At 41.3% G+C, this 26,242-nt stretch overlaps 2 protein-coding genes across 3 annotated transcripts in view; one reads left to right on the forward strand and one right to left on the reverse strand.

The window, feature by feature from the left end:
• Rnf20 (ring finger protein 20) overlaps nucleotides 1-10,232 on the forward strand; it is a 33,413-nt gene extending 23,181 nt beyond the window's left edge. Inside the window, exons 16-21 of one of the 2 annotated variants that reach the window (XM_008851920.3) lie at nucleotides 138-287; nucleotides 3,676-3,888; nucleotides 5,671-5,796; nucleotides 5,957-6,097; nucleotides 6,735-6,836; nucleotides 7,076-7,252. In XM_008851920.3, coding sequence (XP_008850142.1) covers nucleotides 138-287; nucleotides 3,676-3,888; nucleotides 5,671-5,796; nucleotides 5,957-6,097; nucleotides 6,735-6,836; nucleotides 7,076-7,252 — 909 coding nt within the window. Of the gene's footprint in view, nucleotides 1-137; nucleotides 288-3,675; nucleotides 3,889-5,670; nucleotides 5,797-5,956; nucleotides 6,098-6,734; nucleotides 6,837-7,075 lie in introns of both variants that reach the window. The other variant, XM_008851919.3, reaches the window with a different exon arrangement.
• Nucleotides 10,233-12,144: 1,912 nt separating this feature from the next.
• The window catches only part of Grin3a (glutamate ionotropic receptor NMDA type subunit 3A), a 200,270-nt gene continuing 186,172 nt past the window's right edge, over nucleotides 12,145-26,242 (reverse strand). Inside the window, exons 7-9 of the mRNA XM_008851922.2 lie at nucleotides 22,418-22,582; nucleotides 21,105-21,181; nucleotides 12,145-16,230 (exon numbers count right to left, since the gene is read on the reverse strand). Of these exons, the coding sequence (XP_008850144.1) occupies nucleotides 15,891-16,230; nucleotides 21,105-21,181; nucleotides 22,418-22,582 (582 nt within the window). The 3' untranslated portion in view covers nucleotides 12,145-15,890. The remainder of the gene's footprint in view (nucleotides 16,231-21,104; nucleotides 21,182-22,417; nucleotides 22,583-26,242) is intronic.

Here is a 26,242-nt window from a genome sequence, read left to right on the forward strand (position 1 = left end):
TTTATCATTATTTTATTGTTTTGTTCTAGTTCTGTAAGTGTTCCTTTGGTTCTGTAAGCCTTTGCACACTGTTAATTGATGTTTGAGATGTGTAATGACTTCTCTTCATTGTTGATGTGATCCTTTTCCTCCTATAGTTGGAAGATCTCAGGCAAAGACTCAAGGATCTGGAGGATAAGGAGAAGAAAGAGAACAAGAAAATGGCTGATGAGGATGCCCTGAGGAAGATCCGGGCTGTGGAGGAGCAGATCGAGTACCTGCAGAAGAAGCTGGCCATGGCCAAGCAGGTGGGCATGCTGTCTGCTCTGGCTGAATGCTACTGCCAGTGAAACTTGCTCTTCTACCTAGTCTTTTTGTTGTTCATAATTTTATCCTTTTTCTCTTTATTATCATATTGACATCTTTGTCCTTTGTATCTGGAAGGCGGAGAATTTCTTCCTACTTTTAGCTGGATAGCTGTTGTCTCTAGCATTGTTTAGTGAGGCCTCTTCTTTTGCTGCTGACCAAAAACTAAGGGGTCTAGTGATTCAAACATAACAGATTCTAAGATTTGTATAGCCATTGTGATTATAGACTTAGGAAAGCAAGAAGCTGCTTCCCCTTCAGGTTATAAATCATCAGTGTGGATGGTTGAGCTGTAAAACTCATCTCCCCCTTCAGATTGAGTGTATTCCTCTATTGTTCACTCTTAGTGAATTTTCATTAACATTCATTAATAAAGACAACAGTGTTGTATGATGCTGTTCCTGGGGGGAGTAAATGAATAAATGTCTGCTCATACAAGATAAGGAGCCAGCAACAGACCAGAGTTCAACTTGGTGAACCATTGAGTTGTATTGGAGTTACTTATAGGAGCAGAAATGACTCCAAGACAGCTGCATTACCAAAAGTTCACCCCAGCATGGGTGACATCTCATGAAAGCAGGGAACCCTGAGCGCACTGCACAGCCTGAAGGCAGTTCATCGGGTTGGAGAGTGTCCTTTCTGGGCATCTTGGCTGAGTTGTCTGAGAGTGGTCTCCACAGTCCTTATGGTTTATATATGCTTGGGAGAGAGAGGCATAGGGTTTCTGATCAATTTCACGGGCTCCCAAGTTTAAGGAGTTTCCCTGCAGGATGGAATGTTTTACCTCCTTTAGAGCATTCTGTATCTTAATGAGTTTCCCTCCAAGATAGAAGTTTTTGTATCTAAGGAAATTGCTACAGAACAGCCCACTCTGGGTGTATTGGCATATGCTTGTGATCCCAACTGGAGAGGCTCAGGTAGGGGGATAATGAGCTCAGAGCTGGCTTGCACCTCGCAGAAAGACCCATTCTTAACAATAACAACAACTCCACCTTTAAAAAAAGGACAACCATGCATGCTTTGGGTTAAAAAAAAATAAATTGGCTTTTTAAAAATGATTTGCTTGCTACTTTTTTTGCTCTTTCAAAAATAGCTATCAGGAAATTATACTGTTACAGTTCTTCAAGCAGATGAGAAAGACTCATGTTTTATATGTATTATTCACTCTTTTTTTTTCTTCTTCTTCTTTTTTTTTTCTTCTTCTTCTTTTTTTTTTTTTTTTTTTTTTTTGTGTGTGTGTGATGGGTTCACTGTGTAGTTCAGGCTATACTCAAAACTCCCCATTGGCCTCAGCCTCCCAAGTGCTGGGATTATAGTTGTGCCACCATGCCCAGCTTCTATTCAGTATCTTAATGTTAAGTAAAGTTACTGAGATCCTAATTAAAGTACTATTTTCTGTTTAGTTTGAGATAGGCAAATTAATCTTAGAATGCATATGAGACAGAATACAAGAGTGATGAAAACTACTGAAAAAGAACAGAAGAGGGTCTCTAGCATATGTTAAAATGTAGCACTCCAGTATTTAAAATAATTTGGGGTTATTGGACAGACTTAGAATGTCAGTTCAGAAATGGACCGATATGTTCAAGGGGATTTAATATGTGCCAGCATTATGGTTTTAAATTAATGTTAGAAGAGAAAGATTGTTCAGTATGGTGGGACAAAAATTAAAAATAGTTTTGAACAAAGTAGGATATATACTTGAATATTTAAATCATGACAGTTTCCAAATGGATCATAATCATGCTGCTTTTTAAAAAGGTGAGTCCTTCAAAGCCAGGAAGGAAAGCAGGTGTTCCTGTATGAATCTTGAATAGGCCTTTCAAATTGTTAATACAAGGCTCAAACATACACATACACACACACACACACACACACACACACACACACACACACACACACAACATCTACATAGTAAAAACAGAACTTGCAAAGTAACAGATTAAATAAGAAAAAGGGGGGAAAACCCCTTTTAGCTCTCATCACAAAACTTATTTTTCATTCTAATATTTTGTAAAAATGAGCACAGTCCCAGGAACCTGTAAGACTCTCTTTCCATATGATCATGCACTTCCTCCCCTGGTTTTTACAATCCTTCTGCCCCCTCTTCCACAATGGCTCCTGAGCCTTGGGTGGGTAAAGTTTAATATAGGAATCCTCTCCAAAGACCCACACTCCACAGACTCTCATTCCCTATGCTTTGGCCATTTGTGGCCCTTTTTGTTTATTGCCCTGTGATGCATGAGGGAGCTTCATTGATGAGAGTTGAGAGAGGCATTAGTATTCTCTCTACCCCTTGTTCTATGATGTTCCATGAGCCTTAAATGCAGAGGTTCCATTGTAGATGTGTCACTTAGGGTTGGGCATTTCACGGACACTTGATCTGTGTATGTGATCACTTGAACTCTGCAATAGTCTCCACCTGTTATAAAAGAAGCTTCTTTGATGGGTGGTGACTTAGATACTTGTCTGTAAATATAAGGATCCACATTTAGCACATAGTAAGAAATTACATTTGTCTAGGGATGTGACAGCCTTAGGGTTTTCTGTAAGATCTGTGACCAGCCAGGTGTAATTGGCTGTGTTTACAGTACCACACGTTTCTTCCCATTGAATGGGCCTTAAGTTCAATTAGGTAGTTGTTGATTACCCCCAAGGTAAAAGTGCCACTACTGCCTCCATATAGTTTGCTGTGCCAGTCATTGTTGTGGTTATTAGGGCTTACACAAAATTCAATTAAAAATATACAAAAAGTATTTTTTTAAAATGATGTGCAAGAGAACCAACAACTGAGTAGAATAGGTAAAATATATTCATACATATTTTTCAGAAGTTTGCAGAAAGGAATTTCCATTACTCCTAAACATGAACCATTCTTTTTTATAATAAGACAACTGTAAATTAAAGCTGTTGTTATACCATTATCAGAATGTTAATTATACTGAGCTAAAGATGTTAGAAAGTCTGTAGATTAAATTTAGTATTGTAATTGTGGAAAAGTATGAGAAGATGTGAGCAAGACATTGTGGTAGAAGTTCTTTGATCGGCTGCCTGATCAGTTTGCTAGCTTAAATTCCTATTTGCTTTAATGGGCTCCAGGTACAGACCAGTTGATAAGTATCAGAGCAACAGTTAGCATTGATGACTTCAGTGTTAAGGCTTTTGTATTCCCAAGGAACCAGAGACAAAACTAAGCTCATTAACAAAGCTGCTTAAATAAGTCTGTCTGTCACCAAATTGACTTGCATGGAGGTGAGCAGAGCAAAGGTCTAGTTTCCTCTGTTCATTCTTTGGTGTCCATAGATTCTGTTAACAGAGCCCTCATTTTAGGAGGAAGAAGCTCTCCTCTCTGAGATGGATGTCACAGGCCAGGCCTTTGAAGACATGCAAGAGCAGAATATCCGCTTAATGCAGCAGTTGCGGGAGAAGGATGACGCAAATTTCAAGCTAACATCAGAGCGGATCAAGTCCAATCAGATCCATAAATTGCTTAAAGAGGAAAAGGAGGAGTTAGCAGACCAGGTTTTGACTCTGAAGACTCAGGTAATTAGGAAGAGTAGAGTGTTTTAAGTAGAGTGTTTTTTACATGAAGACACCTGCAAAAGTAATCCTTGTGACTTTTCTTGGTGTGTGTGTGTGAATGTGTGTGTGAGAGAGAGACAGAGAGAAATCCTGAAAACTAAATTTACATTAGAGTATGGGTAAAAAGATTGCACACATTCCTACACGTTAAAACTCATGGATGTTTCTTCTTACCCGGTTACAGTTTGGATATTAGGAATGAGTTTGTGAGGGCCCAGAAATGGATGTGTGGTTTTACTTTTTTTTTTTTTTTTTTTTTCGGAGCTGAGGGCCGAACCCAGGCCCTTGTGCTTGCTAGGCAAGCGCTCTACCACTGAGCTAAATCCCCAACCTCTGGTTTTACTTTTTACTCTTTAGTATTGTTTAATTCTACTTTTTTCATTAATTTCGAGAAAAGACTACTTCAGAACCTTTAGCTATTCTGAAAGAAATAGTTAGACTTTTGTTTCAGCCAAATTTATCTGTTCTAGTGGAGTTTATCTGTTCTAGTAGGAGTTTGCATGTTCTAGAGGGAGTTTACCTATTATAGTAGGAGTTTACATGTTCTAGTAGGAGTTTATATGTTCTGGTAGGAGTTTGCATGTTCTAGAGGGAGTTTACCTGTTCTAGTAGGAGTTTACATGTTCTAGTCATTTATATGTTCTAGTAGGAGTTTATATGTTCTGGTAGGAGTTTATCTGTTCTAATAGGAGTTTATCTGTTCTCGTAGGAGTTTACATATGTCTAGTAGGAGTTTACATGCCCTAATAGGAGTCTACATGTTCTAGTAGGAGTCTACCTGTTCTAGTGGGAGTTTATATGTTCTAGTAGGAGTTTGCATGTTCTAGAGGGAGTTTACCTGTTCTAGTAGGAGTTTACATGTTCTAGTCATTTATATGTTCTAGTAGGAGTTTATGTTCTGGTAGGAGTTTATCCGTTCCAATAGGAGTTTATCTGTTCTCATAGGAGTTTACATATGTCTAGTAGGAGTTTACGTGTTCTAGTAGGAGTCTGCCTGTTCCAGTAGGAGATTATATGTTCTAGTAGGAGTTTGCATGTTCTAGAAGGAGTTTACCTGTTTTATTTGGAGTTTACATGTTCTAATAGTTTATATGTTCTAGTAGGAGTTTATGTTCTGGTAGGAGTTTATTTGTTCCAATAGGAGTTTACCTGTTCTTGTAGGAGTTTACATGTTCTAGTAGGAGTTTACGTGTTCTAATAGGAGTTTACATGTGTCTAGTAGGAATTTGCATGTGTTTAATAGAAGTTTACATGTACTTAGTAGGAGTTTACATGTTCTAGTAGTTTACATGTTCTAGTAGGAATTTACATGTTCTAGTATGGGTTTACCTGTTTTTAGTAGTTTACATATTCTAGTTTATATGTTCGAGTAGGAGTTTACATGTTTTTAGTAGGAGTTTACATGTTCTAGAAGCTTATATGTTCTAGTAGGAGTTGCCAGGTTTTGAGGGTTAATATCGCTGCAGAAGAAAATTACTTGTGTGATTTTTCTCTACTGTTGGCAATTTTGAAAAATATTTTCAGTGGTTTTCCAGACTCTTGAGTCTTCATCAATATTTTATATGGAAAATTGAAGCTTTTAGTAATCATAGTCTTGGCATTTTCAAAAGTTTCATGGGGAAAAAATCAGTAATAGCTTGAAGTTTCTGACCTAGTATATTTTTTTTGATATATAGGTTAACAGAACATACCCAATTTTGTTTTATTTTCCTCTCTGTACTAAAATCTGATTTCCCTGCCAAGGTGGATGCCCAGTTACAAGTAGTGAGGAAACTGGAAGAGAAGGAACACCTTCTTCAGAGTAACATCGGCACAGGAGAGAAGGAGCTGGGCCTCAGGACCCAAGCCCTGGAGATGAATAAGCGCAAGGTATGCTGGGTGCCTCTTGTCACTTGCAGTGGCGGTCAGTCTTGAAGGGCAGAGAAACTAACATGGTGGAATTTTTAAGCTCACTTGATTCCCTGGACTCAGGCTAACATTTCCCTTTCTGGGAAGGAATGATAAGGGGATGTTCATACATTCCACGTAGGCAATGGAGGCGGCCCAGCTTGCAGACGACCTCAAAGCGCAACTGGAGATGGCACAGAAAAAGCTCCATGACTTTCAGGATGAGATCGTGGAGAACAGTGTCACCAAGGAAAAGGATTTGTTCAATTTTAAACGAGCCCAGGTGAGAGCGCCTCTCTCTCTGATTACCTTGACCTTCTCGTTGGTCTCTGAGAACTGAAATGACCCACGTGCTGAGTATTGTGTGCCGTAAACTGCTAGTCTGCAGAGCCGTGTGGGAAGCCGCTGAGTTTGTTTTCTTCACGCCATGCCCTGTAGTTGTGAAATAAATACTTAGGAAATGTGAGGATTAGTAAGCTAAGGAGCAGTCTAGCAGCACTGGGAGGTTAAATTTCACCAGTGGTGTTTCTCATTCTTTGTCATGTCTGCTGTTTGTCATGATGCCTTTCTGTCCTTATCCAGAGATCTGGAAGTTACTTAATCCCAGTCTAACCTCACCCCAAACCAAATTACCACAAAAGTGAAATGGCCTATCCTCTAGGTTCCTAGATTGTGCTTTCACTGGGATGAATCTGCTTGGTTGAGGGTTGATACATGCTAACTTGGGGATAAAATTATGGTTACCTGTTCTGAAACAAAAGCATGTACCTTGGCATCTGTAGTTTTCTCCAGTCCTAAAGATAATTGGATGTGAACGGGCAGGAGCTTCTTTGTTTACACAAGTCAAGTTGGAGGAATGATTTCTGTCAAAAACATCAGACCTGGGAAGTGTGTCTAATGGGTCTGCTCTCCTGCCACAGGAGGACATCTCTAGACTTCGAAGGAAGCTGGAGACCACCAAGAAGCCAGACAATGTGCCGAAGTGTGATGAGATTCTGATGGAAGAGATAAAGGACTACAAGGTTAGGAAAAGTGCCTCTGTTACTTTTGTGTTTTGGTCAAGGCCTGAAGTGGTCTGCTAATGTACCGAGAGTAGACACTGACTTTGCATGGAGGGGAGTAGAGAATGGCTTCTTTTTCAGGGGGAGATGGTGCTCTTGTCCTAGTGCTTTGTAGTTTTCTTGTTTATTTACCTACGCATCATGGCCTTTTGCTTTTTAAACTTTATGATTCCTCAGATTCCGATTTCTTTCATTTTTAGGCACGACTGACCTGTCCCTGCTGTAATATGCGTAAAAAGGATGCAGTGCTTACCAAGTGTTTTCATGTATTCTGCTTCGAGTGTGTGAAGACACGCTATGACACTCGCCAGCGGAAGTGCCCCAAGTGTAATGCTGCTTTTGGTGCCAATGATTTCCATCGCATCTACATTGGCTGATGCAAGTCAAGAGAGACATGCTGGCTAGACAAGCACTTAATCATTAACCACCAGCCTCTGCCTCTTCTCTCCTTGACTTTCTTATGGATCTTGCCCAGACTCTCCTCTGCAGTAGCTAGGCAGCTTTAGGGAAAAGGACTGGTAAACCCAAGTCTTGGGTTTTAGAATGAACTAGAAACTACTATTTGTCTTCCCTGCCAGCTTTATTTCCTCCTTTCAAACTTGGCAGCATTTTCTTCCTGGGCCTATCCTATAAACTTGGATTGCCATTCATCCTGAAGAAGTCAAGTGGATATTTTTGACAATGAGAAGGGAACATAGAATGAACATGTTGTGCAGGAGGGAACTTTTAGATATAAGCTATGTATGGGCCCAAACTTTTGTTGATTTGGCTGGCGAACCTTTCAGACTGGGATTATAAAATGGTGTCATTGTTCTCTCTCCTGAAAGGTTTGGAGCCTTAATGAATTATGTCCAAGATAATTCATTCCATTTCTCACTGGAGCAAAGTGACTTTTAGGGTCAGCTGGATTTCTTGTTAAATTTATTTATGTTTTAAATATTCAATTTCTTAATAGTTTTTTAATTTCTTGAGGCCAGAATAGTTTCAAACAGAGTAGCCCCCTTTGTGTTTTAATGAACTCAGCTTGGAGATGAGGAAGGAGTAGGAGTGAGATTGTGAAAAGATCTGTGTAACCTGGGAAGGAGACCCAGCAATGAATTGTTCTCCTCCTTTCTGCAGGGATTATATGATCCTTGTTTTCCAGAAGTTTCTAGGAAATGTTTCTGTAGGGCTTTACTATTCCACAGGCATCAATTAAAAGCAAGATTCAGTTTGCTTTTGGTTTTCTTTGTTTCTTTGTTTTACTAGTTGACTTTATACCTGCTATTCTAAAAATGAATTCTCTTTTTCTTTATATATTTTTTATTTTTCGAGGCATGGTCTCTTGCTGTGTAGCCCAGGCTAGCCTGAACTCATGGCAGTTCCCCTGCCTCAACTTCCCAAGTGCTGTGTCACAGTGAAATGAATAGTTTTCTCCCAGTTAAGGTGAGTCTGCTGAGGAGAGACTACAAAAGGGGACAGACTGTTCACCTTTCTTCCATAGTTCACAGTTCATAGTGGCTTTGGGTTGAGAGCTCTTGTGTTTTATAGTAATTAGTACAGCAGAGGTTTTTGTCTCTCTGGCAAGTTTTGTATAAAGTGGATCCTTGATTCCTACCTGGCCTGGGTCATGGTTCAGGGCTTAGTCCCAGTGCTTTCATCACCAGCTTATAATCAGCAGGACTTATCAATTCTACCAAGTTATGTGATACAGATTTAAGAATTGAGTCTTAATTGGCTGTGTTTCCCATGTTTATCAAGAGAGGCTATAGGTCTGTTGATCCTGCTGCCCAGCACACACACACACATACAGCCATGGTGGGATTGGGTCCTGCTCCTAAAAACAGCCTTTGCACAGAACACTCACCTTGCAGCAGCAAGGTCTTACATGGCCAGTGTGAACATAACTATAGATTGAGGGACAAAATTGATTACTTGGTCAGCAGACGGTTTGTGACATAAGCTGTTTATGTCAATTGACTTAGAAAGCCAGCTGTCTGGGTCTGTGGGATGGTGTGGAGGAAACACCTATTGCCTGGGAAGCTAGCTAGATCGAGGGGAAGCCTGTCTAAGTGAGAAATTGAGGTCTAGGCAACAGTGAGTCAGTTCTCAAGGTTGTTTTCAAATAACTGGTAATTTTTGGCCTGAGATACTATCCCTATAGGGAAGGTTGTAAATGGATTTCAGGAATGCTCCTGAAATTTCACATCAATTTTGTTTGGGTTGTAAGTACATTACTTACAGCTTCTCTTTCAGATCCTCAAAGGAATGTGTTAAGGTCTTATAACCTGTTTCACAATGCCTAAGATTAGGACTTAGAAAGGACATTGTCTTAACTTAGTTCTCCAACACATAGTAGAGGCATGTAGTACTCAGTAAAGGTTTCTCTTATTAATTCAGCTACCTATTTTCTGCCAGATGTTCAGAAGTCTGCTTGATGGTACCTGTATATGTATTCAAACCTTATTTCTCTTCCAACCCCCTCTTTATATATTGAAGTTACTCTTCAGATTTCATTCATCCTCCTATTTTTGACTAAAGGCTTAATTTATCGTGATAACGAAAGGAACTGTCACACATTTGGAAAGTAATACCTCTATAGAGGCAGCCTATGATAGCAAAAGGTTAGTATAGACTAACCTTTTGAGGGAGTGTGTAGACAAAATTGGAACCATAGTGTATTTACATTGATGCAATAATGATGCACTAAGAGGATTTCAGGCTACTGACATCCGTGGAGTAGAATGATTTGAAAGGCTGTGAGAACCTAAAGGGCTCTCCGACCGTCTTTGGAGGTGAACAAGTAGGCCCAGGTCACTCAGAGCCACACACCCAAAATGTGACTGTCAGATTTTTACTTTTCTTTCTTGTACTCTGTGGAGACCTGTACCAATAGTGTGTCATTAGTGAGTTAAGAAATGAAGGAACTGAGTAATTTGAAGCCTTACTGATAGTCCGTAAACCTTGACAGTTCCAATTTAGGTAGACAGACCCTAGACTAGCACTGTGTTTTGGGTTTTGTTTTTGCTGTTTTCCTCTTCTGTTCATTGAGAGTTCCGATAGCACACTTTGTAGAGGGAGATGAACCAGAGGGGTGTTTGGTTCCTCTTTGCTCTCCTAATCCTGTTAGCATTTGTGGAATACTTATCGTGATCCCCGGCACTGCGGTAAACATGCTTTTAAAGTCAAGATCGCTCAGCTAAGATGGCCTGGCACTTACTAGGAAGTTACTTCAGTTCTCTGTGCTTCAGCGTCTTCACCTGAAAATATCTGAGTTGTATTGAAGACAAAGTGAATCATTGTATAGGAGACTTTAAATACAGTGCCTGCATTTAATAAATGTTCAGTTGTTAATAAAATACTTCTATATTCTTTCTATTTGTTTTCTTCTTATTTTTTGAAAAACAAAACTGATATTCTCCGTGAAGTCATGCCAAACCTATATTTTTTGTTTATCACTAACCTGCCCGTCCTGCTTAAATGCCATTGCAAATCATTCCAAAACAGAAAGTTAACGTTTTATGCCCACTACTCTATAAGCAAAATACATATGAATGACAGCCGGCTCCTAGTGGCAGTGGTCTTACCTCTCATTATGTTCCTCTTGAGCTCACACCCTTAAATGTGAGGCTCCTGTGGTCTGAGGGGCAAAATTGCGGTGTGATGTGGTGATGTTGCCTCAACTTCTCTCCTAGTCCTTAAAACCTGTGCCTTTTATTTATCATGTTAAATATTTGAAGCCCCCCCAAATCCTTGATTTCCCAACTCGAACCTGGCAAATATTTTCCTTAAGATGTTTGTTACTATCCACCAATCTCTCTACTTATGTGCACTTTGCACATACCCCCCACACGCATGCATGCACACACACGGACAGCAGTGTCTTTGCGGCTGTAGTACTTACTGTGCAGTCGTGTGTGCATGTGCACACATATTGGAGTTAGGTGGCAGACACTGCCTTCCTCTTGGTTTTTCCATGTGTATGCCAGGCTAGCTGGCCTGTGAGCTAGAGATTCTCCAGTGTTTGCCTCTCCATCTTGCAGTAAGAGTACTCCAATTACAGACTTGGGCCACTGCACATGGGTTCTGGGGATCTGAACTCATGTTTTCATGTGTGTGTGGCAAGTGCTTTACCCACTGAGCCGTCTCTCCAACCCTGATGTGCATTTCTTTATCGAAGTACACACCACATTGTGTTGCTAGATCATGTATCCCACGTACGACTAGATTGAGCCCCATGGATCCTCAGGTCAGACTGCCCCAGCCATTTGTGCCGTACTTGGCTTATAGGTGGGATCCTCAAGATGAATGAGTGGATAAATGATGCAAAACATCTCAGGGAAGTTGGCAGTTGTATGAGGATAGCAGACTCTTAGGAGGTTTGACTCGGTCACATTTCAAATGATGGGGTGGAAAGTACATCAGGCTAGAGGACTCATGAAGGCAAGTTTGCAAGTGGCTGAAACTGCTTGGATTGTAAGAAATTGCCAACACGTCTCTAGGGTTGCTGAGTGATTGGCAGAGCTTAGAAAGCAGACTAAATGCAGAACACTGTTTTTGTGACGCGTGGCAACAGCCTTAAGTCAGGTGGACCAGTGCAGATGCAGTTGGCATTTCAACTTCCTCTGTCTGCAGACCTGGAGGCCAAGCTGAGGCTTGGACCAGAGTAGGACAGGTTGGGGCGTTAGAGCAGCAAGTGGCAGGCACTGATAAGAAAAATACAGTAGTTGTATGGGTGTGCTGTTGCACACTAATCTCTGCTACTTACTAGCTGTGTGACTGGGTTATGTAAGTTCTCTAGTGTGCTTTTTACACCTGACAACTACCATCATTGTGTTTGCGTACTCTAGACTGCATCTGAAGTATGTCTCACTGGAGTGTAATGTTTTAAGAAACAATGTCTTACGATAAATGCCCAATAAGCGTTAACTGCTGCAGTACTGTCTGTTTACAAATCATGAGAAGATGAGATTGAGGAGTTCCCTAAGGCTTGGACATAACCCTTTCCACTGTTAGGTTTCTAGTCCTTACATGTACATGGGAGCTACCATTGAGTTGCTAAATGAAGATGATTAGGGCTGAGATTTTAGAGATCTGTGAAGAGTTTTTCCTCCACGTCTTTCTCACATAAAACTATCTAACTTCACAATGCCTGAGCTCTGAATTCTCTCTGCATATCATGCTACTAAGAAACACCCATAAATATTAGGGTTGGTGCACCTTCTGTTAGGAAGGGGCTGGTGTCTTGTCAACATGACTCCCCAAAGAATGCCAACCGTGCGACTCAAAATGAAGTTTCTATCTGAACATTTATTCCACAGTCATAGAAACGGAAGATGGAAAAGACCTGAGGACATGTTGTCCACCCACGTGGTCGTACAAGAAGAGTGCTTGCAGCAAACAGTCTGTTCCGCCATGCTCACGAGACCGCTTCAAGTTCTGGAGCGGAGCAGTTGCAAACACTGAAATGAAGACACAGTGCAAATACTCTTCACAGACCTTAAGAAAATACTTAGAAGCACATTATTTTCATAAAGTGATCGGGAACTAAACTAAAGGGAGTACGGGGCTCCTAGATTGGATGGGTAGTTGAGGGTGGGAGGGCAGGGTAAGAAAGAAAGAAGTAGAGATGCTGATAGTGAAGTGGTTTTAATGCCTAGAAAAGCAATTTCTTCTGGTCTTGAGTGGGTTTTCTGGTTTGCTTTTTAAACTATGAGTTGAGAGGGGAAAAGGCTCTAAAGTTGTTTCTTTTCCCTTTCCGATACACTCAAGGGAGTGATTAACTTTCTCCAATGCTCTGATGGACCCAACAACAATGGAAAGTGTTAGCTCAGTGACACAGTTTTGTTCGTGGCTTCACTTGCCATTTCTCAAGGTGGAAGAGAAGCAGCCACTCCTGTACAGGATAGAGTTTGTGTAAAATTCATGAGGGATGAAAAATCCAGGCACATTAAAGACCTCAACTTAAGAGGTTCCTGTTGCTGCTTCTCTGGCTATCCCAGTCCTTCCAGCTTGTTTTTGTTGGAGGGATACCCTTTCTCCTCTTGGGGTGTATGTACTGTGGGGCCTTTGCTTTCTTCTCCCAAAAGCCATATCTGTCCCAGCTTACCCAGTTATGCTTTTCGTACTTCTTGTGCTAGGAATTCCCTATTGGGGAATGGACTTGGGGTCTGGGAGACAGTTGGTCATATTCCAGGTTTCTCAGTTCAGAGCCTGGGTGAGAACAAAGGCTTTCCTGGTCTCAAGAAATGGGAGCTCAGAAGAGGCTGCCAGGCCACATCCTTTAGCCCTTTGCCACAACCCTGCACCTGAAGGCTTCCCCCTTTGTGAGCCTGAGGGGTAGTTGAGAGAACAGAGGTGGAGCAGAACAGAAAGGTTTTGAAGGACCCTCCCTTGCATGAAAAATTTATACAAAACACAGCACACTGTTTCACAAATTGCAAAACACTGTTCAATTACTACCATTAAAAAATTGCTATTTATCATGAAAACTGCTTCATTTCACCACAAGCAATTATGTTTGGTTGTTTTTTTGTTTTTGTTTTTGTTTTTTTTTTTTTACCCAAGACATAGAAGCATTTTAAGCAGTGCTGACAGCAGTAAGCCTCCCTTTACCTGCTGCTTGCTGCATCCTGACCACAGTTTTGGCCAAGTAGATCCTCAAGACAGAAGGAGCATGCACTGGTCATCAGCTCTGTGGGTGGGCAAGCTGCTCTGGCATGTGATCACCACTACTCAGAATGCCTCAGTAAAGAAGCTTAAGGTAAACCCGATATACAAAAATCCAAACTTACAAAACAGATACAATAAGGGATACTTAATTGAATTACAAAAGGATTCTTTACAAAATAATTCACCTCTGGGGTCCCTTAAGTAGCCAGCCTCTCAAGTACAGTCGGGATATGAGTTGATTTACAAAAATGTCCATGTACAACAGGAGCATGGCTGTCCTGTGAATTAAGGTACGCCTGTGCATCAGCCTTGTGGGCTGTGCAGGCATACAGGGGTGCTCAGAGCAGTCTCCAGGGCTTAGTTGTTGCAGATAGGTGGCTAGGAGATGAACCTTCCTAAAGCAGCTAGCTGAAGCCTGGGGTGAGAACACAGGAGGGGATGAGGGCACTGCACGGCATGTTGTCTGTTTCTGTTCTCATGGCTCGCTTGCCCCTCCTTGCTGAGCTGTTTCATCTGTGAGGTTGATGGAGTCTGATTTTAGAGTCCTCCTATCCCCTCGAGAGCATCTCTGGGGTTTACCTGCACGCCTGGGTTTTCTCAACAATTAACTCACTGCTCAGGTGTCATCTGATTTCAGCTGACGGTGCCATCTTTCCCCAGGGGTCTGCATAGCTCTTGCTGTATCTGAAAGTGGAAGGAATTTTATGATTGAAGCCCCCTTTAATGATCTGCACGCTGCTTGGCATGATGTGCACTCACTGTAGATATTAAAAATGGCAGGTGGGAAAGTGAGTACGGAGAAGATAAAGCAGCCATTGATCAACAAGGAAATCTACTTCTAAATGGCACACTGGGGTTGGGGTTGGAATGTGGAAGGGAATCAGCACTTGGGTGCTGAAATAAAAGAAGAAAAGGCAATAGGCTCTCCTCCCTTCTCACATGCCTGAGGACAGCCAAAGTTCCAGAGCAGTGCTTCTCCAAGAGTAATGTTAGGATCAGTGTGTCCTGGGGTACTGACTGACTAACATTAGGATTCTGAGTCCACCTCAAGACCCACCATAATTTCTGGGGAAGGGTCCTGGCAATCAGCACTCTGATGAGGCCTTGGGTAACTCTTAACTAGCCAACATTAGAGATGGCATTGGAACATCCGAAGGTCTCATATTTGTTTTCTTTCTGCATGCCAAGCAGTTGTATCCTTGAAAAATGATGCTTACGTAGAGGGGATTCTAGGCTACTCACACCAATCTTTTGGGTGCATTAGATGGACCAGGAGAATAATCAGAAGGACCAGAGCCTAACATAGTTCCTCAGATTTGAGTAGGTATGAGGATGGCAGATTGCAAAGCACGGTAGATTCTAGTATTTGGCATTTGTGATGTCCACAAGCCCCTGGTTACTAAGGCCAAGAGATAGGTGACCATTTATCTGTAAACAGCCTCACATGTGGTATGCAAAATATTTTCCTTACGCAGTGCCAGGTCACAGACCCTGTTACAAGCATTAAGTAGTGTTTTTACAGGCTTACTCATCTAAGGATGTGACTTTGCTTTCCTTTCCATTATAAAAGGCACACACTACAGTGAGATTCTTAGTCAGATTAGAAGTATAGTGCAATTCATTCTTTAGCCAATTTGCCTTTCTGACCCAGGCTTTTATTTTAAAAGCGCTATGTGCATTGTTAACGCACCATCTGCCTGTCCTGTAATTCCACTCACCACATCCCCTTCCCCATTATAGTGGTGTGCCAATATGTTCCTATTAGATGTTAGTCAGGATGGCGTCAGAGATCCAGAGCCTCTCAAGCCCATGGCTCTTGCCTGAGCCCATCAATCCTTGCCTGTGGCAATTCTGAGCTCGGATCATTTCTAAGTCTCTGTTCTGCCCCAGTTTTGCTGGCTCCTACCCGACTCCTTCAGAATGTAGAACCCAATTTAGATTGGGAAATTTTATCAAATCTGCAACCCTGGATAATTCTATGGTAGTATTAAAAACCAACCCAGTAAGACACAGGTCTGAGTAACGATTTTTATCTCTTGCAGAGGACTGAAACCAGAAATATTGTTGTGGCACCAGGTGAAAAGGTTGTCGGAAGCCAGACTGGTCTAGCTGTTCACAGAGCCCCTTATTCAGAGTTTTCTCCTGACTAACTTTAGGCTCCTGCTAAGGAAACGATTCCTACCCTGGAGACCAGGGGGCAAGTGGGAGAAGATGCTGCATGTTAGACCAGGGATAATATGCTCACTGTCAGGAGACCTCCACCTCACTTCCTCACACCTTTGTTAGTCAATGCAAAAGAGCATTACAAAGTGTCTCAAGGGCTCCAGAATACCAGGAGCTGAGTGAGAGGAGCAATGAAACTGCCTAGGATTCACAAGTCCGATTTGTCCTTTGATACTCTTCCAGCTCCGTCTTCCTGCTCACAGCCAACTGCAGCTCCTGGCGGATCACTTGGATCTGTTTCTCCAGCTCTGAGAGTTCCTGCATCACTGAGTTTCGAGTTATGTTGAGGGAGTCTGCTTTCCCATTGGTGGTCAATGAGGCAGGGAGCTCTCTTCTCCTTGTGGGGAGAGGAATGTCCTGGTGGGTCTGGATGCCCAGCTGATTTTGTCCTCCCTCATCACTGAAGATGTATTTTTGTTGATTGTCATGACTCGGATTGGAAGTATTCCACACCATGAGCTGACGGGGCCCCAGGTTGGACCTAGGAAACAGAGACAATTCAGATTCCCCACCTGTCTTGCAGCCCTCAAAGTACTTTTCTCCATTTGCTATGTGAGTTATAGAGATCTGGGTATACGTAGAGAAATGAAGTCACCGAACCAGGAGCAGACCACCTGCTAGAGTGCCGTGGGGACACTAGGAGCTATGAATGCTCACTTGAATTTAAGGTCTTATCAAGCCTTATGTTACTCTGACACTAGAATTGGTTATCATCTGGTGAAATATGGTACACTGTTTTGTGAGGAACTTTAGGTACGTGTGTGTGTGTGTGTGTGTGTGTGTGTGTGTGTGTGTCTGTGTGTGTGTGTTACTGTACAGGCACATATGGAGGCATCTGGACAGCCCATGTCTTCCTCTATTGCTTTCTGTCTTATTGCCTTGAGACAAGGTCTCTCTCAGGATCTGTCTCTCTCTACCCACCAATGTTGGGGTTACAGGCATTTATTTGCAGCCATGCCAGGCTTTTAACGTGGGTGCTGAGGATTCAAACTCAGGACCTCATGATTGCAGAATAAGTGCTCTTACCCACTTAACCAGTATCTTTTTTTTTTTTCCTATCCTACAGGCAAAGCTCAGAGAGCAGTGCTGCCTGGAGGCATTCTTTGGCTTATAGAAGCGATGCGATGCCCTAGTGAGAGCGAAAACCTTTGTTCACATGTTGGACTCTAATCAACCTATTGACTGATAGTACTTTATGGTTCACTGTTAGTTCTTCTGTGCCATCTGATACTTAGTACTTGATTTTGGGGAGAATAATGGCAAATTAACTTAGGTTTGAGCAAAGTGTTTGTCATTATAGGGATGAGTTTATGCACGTTGTGAATACAGGTCAAGTTTGGTGCTTAAAAACAAAACGAAAACAGTGCCCTTGGTCCCTGCTGGGTGGATGATTTATAATTCCTCAAAAATACATATACCACTTGACACCCTTGTGGAGACATGGCTCTAGACAGTAAGAAAGGTACTGCTAGATAGGGATGAGAGGAAGCCAGGAAGGTTTCTGAAACACACCTTGACAGTCTGATGCGATGAGAAGAACAGCATAATCACTGTTTCTACCCTGGGCAGAGGGGAAGGCGGAGGGATATTATGATTTTAGGGAGCAACACAATGGGAAACTCCTACTAAATCCTTGTGGGTTTCGTACCATAAAACAGAATCAACTTTATTCCTGGACTCTTACTTGTTGGGGAGAGAGAGAAAGAAGGGGAAGCCCTGGAGTAGGAAGGTACAAGGGAGGGAGACCCGAGTTCTTGAGAACAAAACACAAGAACTTAGCAGGGTGCTTTTGTGTTGTTTTGCCCAGAGGCAATCTGTCACTACAACATGATAGCCTGCTGAGTTCTCCATGTTTATTGAATGGATTTGAAAGGATTAATGAATGAATGGTTGACATAGGTGCTTGAGGACCGGCTTAGAGAAATGTATCTGATTCTTTTGTTTCTCCTTTTATCCATGGCGCCTCTCCATGAATGAGGTCTAGCCTCCTAACATTGTTTGATTGAGACTAGGTCTCACTCTGTAGCCCAAGCTGGCCTAGAACTCATTATGGAGCCCATATTAGCCTTGAACTGATGGCACTTCTCTGGCCCCAGCCTCCCAAAGTTCTGGGATTATAGCCACGAGTCACTGTACTTGACTCTGGTCTCATAATTTGTTTTGGGCAACAGAAAGGTGGGAAGTTCTAAGTTTTTAGGAAGGCTTGCACATTCATTTTCCCCTAACTCCTCACTGGTCTGATGGAAGTCCACACTGGCCTGCTGAAGGTAGCAGGCCTGGAGAAATTCCACAGGCTTCCTAGTTGACTTAGCAGAGGCCAGTGAGATGAGATAGCCTGTAGCTGCTTTCTCGTTTCCTCAACCTGGCCACAGACATGAGTGAGCCCAGCTGACATCTGCCAAGCAAACTGCTCAGCTGACCTATAGAGTAGTAAGCACCCACTATTGTTAAGTATTGGGGTGACTTCCCATAGAGCAGGACAACTGAAACATGCCCAGGGCATCAAAACAAACACTCCAAACCTCCCAGTCATTCTTTAATATTGCTCTTATTTAAGTCCCATTGAAACAGAGGGCACCAGAGCTCACTTTTCCTAGGTTGTGGGCTAAAGGGAAAAGTTCTATAATGATCCCACTTATAGCTGCTTTTCTGATGTCAGAATCAGAGATTTGGCTAGAATTTTCTTCCGGCCTTACGGTTTTCTTCTAGCTTCAAAGTCTTCACATTGAATAAATCAAGAAATGCATATTAAAATCTCCCTTGCAATAACCATTTTCTAGTACATTAAATATCTGCCTCAGAACTATGGCCCAGAATTTCTCTAAGCCAGTCCTCAAGCTCCTCCGTCAACATTCATTAATTAATCCTTTCGAATTCATTCAATAAACATGGAGAGCTTAGGGGCTGTCATGTTGTAGCATTTCTAAGCCAGCAAACCTAGCTCTAGTACCATAGATTGATCATCTGTAGGAAAACCCTTAGAGTTATCTACCCATTCCCTTGGACTTGTCAGCAGCCAGTGATCAGATATATCCAGCAGAGATGATCAGATAAGTAGGGACAGCCAGTCTGGTTATTCAGATCTTTGAACATCTACTTGGAATTGGAACAGAGTAACAAGCAACAGCTGAACTGCTTTGTGGCAAACTAGCATCATGATATCATACTCTGATAACTGATATATGGCTCTGGGCCACCTGTGAATGCATGCAAGGTGACAGATGCTGAATGTAAGACAGTGTCTAATTAGAAGGAATGTGTTATACTCTGACCTTAGGAATGTTTAGGTTATGTTTTGATCAAGCCTTCTTCTGTCTTAAGAGTATAACGTGACCAGTGGGATGATAAATATTTCACAATAAAATGGGCAAGACAGGCTTCTATGGGGCAGTTATGTAAGACTGAAGCTGACCATGTCACTGCACCATTCAAAAAAGATACAGTAGTTGTGGAACTCAACACATACCAAGTTTAGAAGGTTCAGGTGCTGGATTGTAGGGAGGCCCTTTATAATAAAAGAAAACGGCATGGATGGCATCACTCTTTTTCATGGCTTGCATCTCTAGTGCTGCAATCCCTTCTCTCCAGACCACACCCAGCTTGTCAGAGTCATTTCCACTGGTTCCTAAGTTTCTACAGTCACAGAGCACCCCCCTCACCCCTGTATCCCCTCTCAGTCTGCGGCATCCTGTGATAGACTATAGATTAACTGGGGCACAGTGATGGAGACATGATCTGTCTTTGGTCCTTGTCAGAGTAAGCAGTTCAAGAAGAGATTCTGCAAAAAAAGTGGATAAGTTGAGTGAAGAGACATATTTGGTTCTCAGATGAGATCCATGTAAGTCATATCACAGCTGGAGATAGGATCAGTGGACTTCGTGCTTCTATTCCTGGAAAAATGCTTTATTATTATTATTATTATTATTATTATTATTATTATTAATTAGATAGTATGTTTGCTGCTACATCTGATTTTAAAAACATTAAAATAATTATAGAAAAATCTCTGTAAGGTAAGATAGAACAGCTGTGACCTGATCAGGCTGTAGCTTGTCACTAAGACTTGCACCATGACAGAGGGCGCCACACTGGGAAGGAGCCTCAAGAGATTGGAAATGATTCTGACAAGCTAGATGCAGCCTAGAGAAGGGACTGGAAGAACAAGCTAGAAAAGAATTGTGTTGTTCACCCCCTTTTCTTCTGTTACGAATGAGAGGTGTTAGTGTCAAATTTCAAAAGCTTTGAGCTGAGGAAATGCCATAGATGGCAGAGATTCCCAGAGCCAATGCCCATAGCTGAGGCCTCCAGGCCTATAAAAAAAAGGAGGGCAGCCATAGGCAGCTGGCAGCGGAGGTCAACAAGCCGAAGACCTGAATGCTTCTGATGGTTTCCGTCACCATGAGGATGCAGCCATCTACCAGCTGGCTGTGGTGGGGGCATGGAGCTTTGAATTTTTCAGTGTTACTGGAATAGTTAATGCTTCTTTCCTCTTAGTGAGGACCTTTTCTAGAGAGTTCTAAGAGTGCCAGAAAGTAGATTTGGTAGGACATCCCTGCTGGATATATCAAATATTCTTAGAGTGCTGGAGAGGTGGGAAATGGAAACATGCCTAAAGGACAGTTCTACATGAAAACAGTTGTCCACAGCACCCAAGAATTAAATGTTCCATGCATTTAATAGAGAACAATTGGAAGTATTTATTAGACATTGCTTTATTTTCAGGGCTTTTCACTTATTTACAGCTTACAACTTTCCCCTAAGAAGTGGGTACTGTTTTTGCTTATTTCATAGATGAGAAAACTGAGGCACAGAGAGATTAAGTAACTCTCTCAATACAACACACATTGTAAATGTTGGAGACAGTACTGGATCTGGATGCCAGGCTCTGGAATCCATAATTGCATTTTATTATTATTTCTTAAAGTATTTTATTATTTTTATTTTATGTGCATGAATGTATTGCCTGCATATATGTAAATGCACCCACGTTGTGCAGTGCCCATGGAAGTCAGAAGATGGCATCAGATTCCCATGGAACTGATGTTACAGACTGTTGCTAGTTGCCATGTGGGTTGAACCTGGATGCTGAGCCATGTCTCCAATTGCTATACCTGCATTTTTAAATAAATCAGTACTTTGCCTGTGTTGCATTTCTGTGTGTGTGTGTGTGTGATTTATTTTACTTCATCTTATCTGAAATTTGTGTATTTACATTGGTTTTGCTTATCAGCACCTTGTCCTGATTTGGTCCAAATACTTATTTAAAGATATCTTCCATTTTGAACAAAGAGTATCAGTCACATCTCTAAACTTTTATTTTAGCAAGCACAAAGATGGCTGGTTTGGGCCTCTTACCTCTTTTCCCCACGTTTTGTCTTGAATGGCTGCTGCTTTTCCTCTACAAATGATGTGTTCAATGCTCTGTGTAACCTCTGACAGAAAGAACATATTCACAGCTATTGATCTTCAGAAACACACAAATTGGGACAAAATACTGCTTGAGACTTAATGGAGTGTCTACTGAGTACAAACCTTGGCCTCTTGAACCAAAATTTCAGGCATGCATGAAAATAGGTCACTCAGCCCCACATCTTGAGATAACAAGGATTCTAAATTATAGGCTATTATTTCTACAGAAAAATAATAATATGGAAGCTTAGAAAGGCTTTGGATGGTGAAATGGTGCATGGTATAAAGATGTGCTACTCATGTAGAGCTGTGAAAAGTGAGTCAAAAACTTGCATGAGTTTCCTAGCAACCAAAAGAAGAAACAAAGCAGGCCCCCTGAGAATTAAAATAATCATATTAGGATACAATAGAGAAGATCACTTGTCTGTGGAGGTCAAGGAGACTCCCAGAAAGTATGAAGAACAAGGTTCAACTGTGAGCAAATCAATATCTATCTAGAAAAAACAGCACATGTTAACAGAATGTGAAAGTAAGAGAATGGATGGATGCAAAGGCAGTAAAATGTTTTTAGGGAAGCTAAGCCATGAAGTACCAAGAGGCAGAAGGGTTGCCATACTGAAGGCTGGCGGCGGGGGCAGGGGTGGCTCATCCACCTCACAAGTTTGGATGAAACAACCTTTAGCTAGAGTCCCTCGTCCTGACACACCTTCTGATTACATTTTGGATCTCCACACTAGTTTCCCACAAGGACAGATGTGAAAGAAGTGTCCCAAAATGAATGGGCACTGGTCTACCAACAATTGCGAGTTGTCTCTGTAAATCATGTGTTGTCTGTCTTAAAGGAGAGAAGTGTGGTTCTGTGAGGCTTGGCTTTGGCACTAGTGGTTCTCAGAACTCTTGACCAGAGAAAAACAGAACTCATCTAATAGCCTTCAGTTTTGGGAAGAAAAGTATCTGTGGGGGACAAACTTTTCACACTCTCTCTCCAGATTATCACTAACAAGTAAAACTGAGTTCAAAACAGTTGTACTGCTTCTCCTATGAGATGCATGAGTAGAGTGTTACAGGAAAGGGACACTGTGATACCTTAATTTAAGGGGGAGGTGACTTAATGGGCTAGAGGGAGCTCCATCTACTGAGCGCTCTACCACCCCCTTTGGGACTTTGCCATTTGTCAGGTTGATATACTTCCTTGGGTCCTTCCATCACTGGGCATCTTAAGCATAAGGACACTGGAGCATGAGTCCTGCAGTACTCACCTGACTGGTGTGCAACCAGTATTGCAGCTTGGATTTGTTTTTGATTCGTGGTAGCAGCAGTCTGTGCACTATGTGTTCACCAAGTGTTGTCAGGATGGACAGACCAAATCCAATGCACAGCAGCACAAAGAGTCCAGAGAAATGCCTGATGCCCATTTGCAAAGTCTGTGACAAGACACGAAAGGCTGTGAGTGCAATGATCCCAATGTTCATTTGCTCTTGGTTTTGTTTGTTTGTTTGTTTGTTTGTTTGTTTTGAACCGGTGTCCTTTTTAGCTGGAGACTTCTTCCTTAAGTGTTCAGTGAACACATTGCACCATATTACGAAGGACACATCCAGGGGAACTGAGGATTTCTGCTTAGCACAGCCCTAGAGTGCTGCTCACATGTAGATTTCACTGTATGAATGATTCCTGCAGTGGTCATGGCCCCGAGTCTGGGCCACACTATCATTTCTTAGAGACACAGAAATAAAGATGGAGGACTGCAACAGTTGAATATGTGAAACCATTGAAGAGTTATGAAGCAAAGAACCTCTTTCATTAGTAGAGAATGAACAGATTTAAGGAGAAAATAATCATGTGTTTAATAATCTTGGACTTTAGATCTGATGGGGAATGTGGAGCCCAATAATTCAATGCTTAAATATTCTAGAGATGTATAAAAAGTTATGCTAAGCCAAATGAGGCAGTCACAGAGATGGAAAAGGAACTTTATTGTTTGCTGACTTCAGGCAAGGTGCTTTGCATTGAGGTAGATATTGTAAGCTCAGGAAACACACTATGCAGGTACTTATATGATATACTAAGATGCCTGAGTGGTGGTATCATTGTCATTGATAATTATTTAGTACTTAAAGCATTATTACTATGGATAAAGAACAGTCAGGGAGAATTAATGTTGGGTTTCAAAACTAACTCCATCAAACATTCAGTAAGACTCAATAGATGGGCACTACTTTTTTTTTATAAGATGTTGTTGAGACATGTAAGAAAAATGTAATTCATACAAAGCCACCTTGCCCTTAAACCTACAGCTTTTCCCTGTTTTCAGTAATTAGTCTCATTTTCCTCTTATTATCACAACAACTGGTAAGCTGTATTCAGTTTATATGTTTCTTTGTTTATGTTATTTATACTTACATACTAATAGGCTAATAGTAATATTTGTTCTTTAATTAGGTATATCAGACACCATATGATCTGATGACAATCCTTTAGGTATTAATTATCCTCATTTCACATTTGAGAACACAGAGGCTCCTAGAGAAAAATTACATTGCCCAAATCCAACATTCTAATATGTGGGGGAGCCAGGCTATGGGTACAGGACTGGGTGATATCTGTGCTTCCTCTCAAGTGAATACCTCTTGATATTGCTCTTGGTTACTCACCAGAACTAGATCATAAGACCCTATTGTACTGACACAATACACTATGCTTGCATGGTGTAGAGAAGTCAAGCTGGAGCTCAGCTGGAACCTTACTCCCTGCTGGCCAGCTTTCATAGTGCAGACCACTGGGGGAGAAAAGTGATCAACAGTGTCACCCAGTGCTGGACCCTGAAATCATATAATACCAACCTGTCAGCAAGTTGTTACTGCTGGTGCAATAGTGGCATGACTGTTAGAGGAGTAACTAACTGTTTCCTAATTGGACCTGAGACTTTTTGAACAAGAGGGAAAATGATTGGTGGTTTAAATATGGTCAAAAGCCTATGGCTGGGGAGGCCAGATGCTCCAGGAGAGAATCTACTCCTGTTATTTTGCTAAATGGACATGTCAAATTATCTTCTTAATATTTGTATTTATACCCATAGGTATAAATCATAGGTATATGACCATAGGTGCGGCTGTCCACCTTTGTCAGAGAAGCTTCTACTTGTAGTGGGCGATGGCTAATGCAGAGTCATAACTAATCAAAGTGATGAGAATGACTTTTCAGTGTTCAACCTTAATGGGACACCTATATCAGCCTCTCCAAGTCAGGAAACATGGCAGAAAAGGGGGTAGAAAGAATGTAAGGGACAGGGGATGGGGAGGGGTGCTGTGAAAGGCTATTTTTCTGGACACAACATGGCAACTGTGGTTACCTGCACAAGATTGAACCCATCAACATCCCATCATGGATGAGTGAAGAGCTCCACTCTCAGCTGAGGAGCTATTGGCAATTAACTTTGAGATTACCATATTCTTTCAGCATAAAACACTTTTTTTTGACAGACCATGACCTCTGATCTACACAGCTTTATTGTTAACATAGTATAATAATTTCTCATTATGAGTCAGCTAATTCATTCAAAGGTGTTGTGATACATAGTTTATAAGTTGCAATCACTAGCCACTAGTGTAGGTAATATAACAGAAAAGAATTCCAGATGCTGGGGATGTAGCCTACTGGTAGAATGTTGGCCTAGCACAACAAGATCTTGGGTCAAATCCCTAGTGCCCCATCACAACAAAACACCCACAACAGCATCAAAACAACAACAACAAAAATCTAATTCTCAGACTTGCCACTACACTCCTGTACCTTGATGACACTTCTAAAGCAGGACTGATGTAGACTAGAAACCAACTGTGCTGAGGCTATTATCTCTGTTTCAAAAAGAGCGTCTAGTGACTGGGAGATTGCAACATATGGTAGAGAGCAGACACAATCCATTAACACAGATTCATAACAACATACTGTTAGTAATGTCTACAGCCTCAGAGCATATTGGTTGCTGTTATCAGTTTAATCTAAATACAGTCACTTGTTTCTCAAGATGTGATAAAAGTGGAAGATGGTTTAAAACTGTCTTGCAATACTGGGATAATAGCTGCCAGTAAAATCTTTGCTGCACAAGTGTAAGGACCTGAGTTTAATTCTTAGAACCCATGAAGGAAGTCAGACATGGTGGTACACAATTTTAATCCCAATGCAGGGAACATGGAGACAGAGGATCCTTGGAGCTCACCAACCAGCTGCCTAACCTAATCAGTGAGCCCTGGTCTCAATGAGAGCCCCTGTCTCAACATACAAGGTAGATAGCTCTGGAGAAATGCATAAACCAAAGAGGATAGGGTTACCCGCTCCTTGACAAGTAATTAGTTCTTTGGGACTCAGTTTTGTCTTTTTGAAAATTGAGATTGATCTGATTATATTAATAAGACTATTAGGAATAATTTGAGGAAATAAATATAGGAACCATAAAATTCAATATAGCAGAAATGAAGCTCAGTCTTTGTGGTCAGAATGCCTGGTATGAATTTTCTTACCAGCTGCATGTTCTTGGAAAAGATTCTTTGTCTCTCTGTGACATCATCTGTAAAGCTGAGCTGATGATACTCAATGTGTTGATCAAATGATGTAACAAAAGTTACATCAAGACTTATGAGACAAGTGCTCGGTATATGTCAATTGTTATCACTCCTAGGAGGTGTATAGAACTACATTTGTTGGAAATTGGCAGTTAATGGAAACAAAAAAAAAGCATTCTAACTTGTATGTAAATGTTATACATTTCCCCAAATATTTAGTCAGATTTTTCCTCTTCTAAAACCAAGTGCTCAGTTCAAGTCACGGCCACAAACCTTTTTTTTTTTTTTTTTTTTTTTTTTTTTTTTTTTTTTTTTTTTTTTTTTTTTTTTTTTTTTTTTACGTAGATTGAACAATTAACTTAATCCAAGCTACATGAGCAGTGGAAATATTTTTCTTTGCTAAATTTAAACATGTATTCTGCTTCAAACTCCTGAACATAATTTCAAATGTTCCATATTTTAAAAATACACATATATTTTATGTATTTGATAGTTTTGCTTGCATGTATGTAAGTGCATCACGTG

Source organism: Nannospalax galili, unplaced genomic scaffold (genome assembly GCF_000622305.1).
Source record: "Nannospalax galili isolate Female #2095 unplaced genomic scaffold, S.galili_v1.0 scaffold125, whole genome shotgun sequence".
Lineage (NCBI taxonomy): Eukaryota > Metazoa > Chordata > Mammalia > Rodentia > Spalacidae > Nannospalax > Nannospalax galili.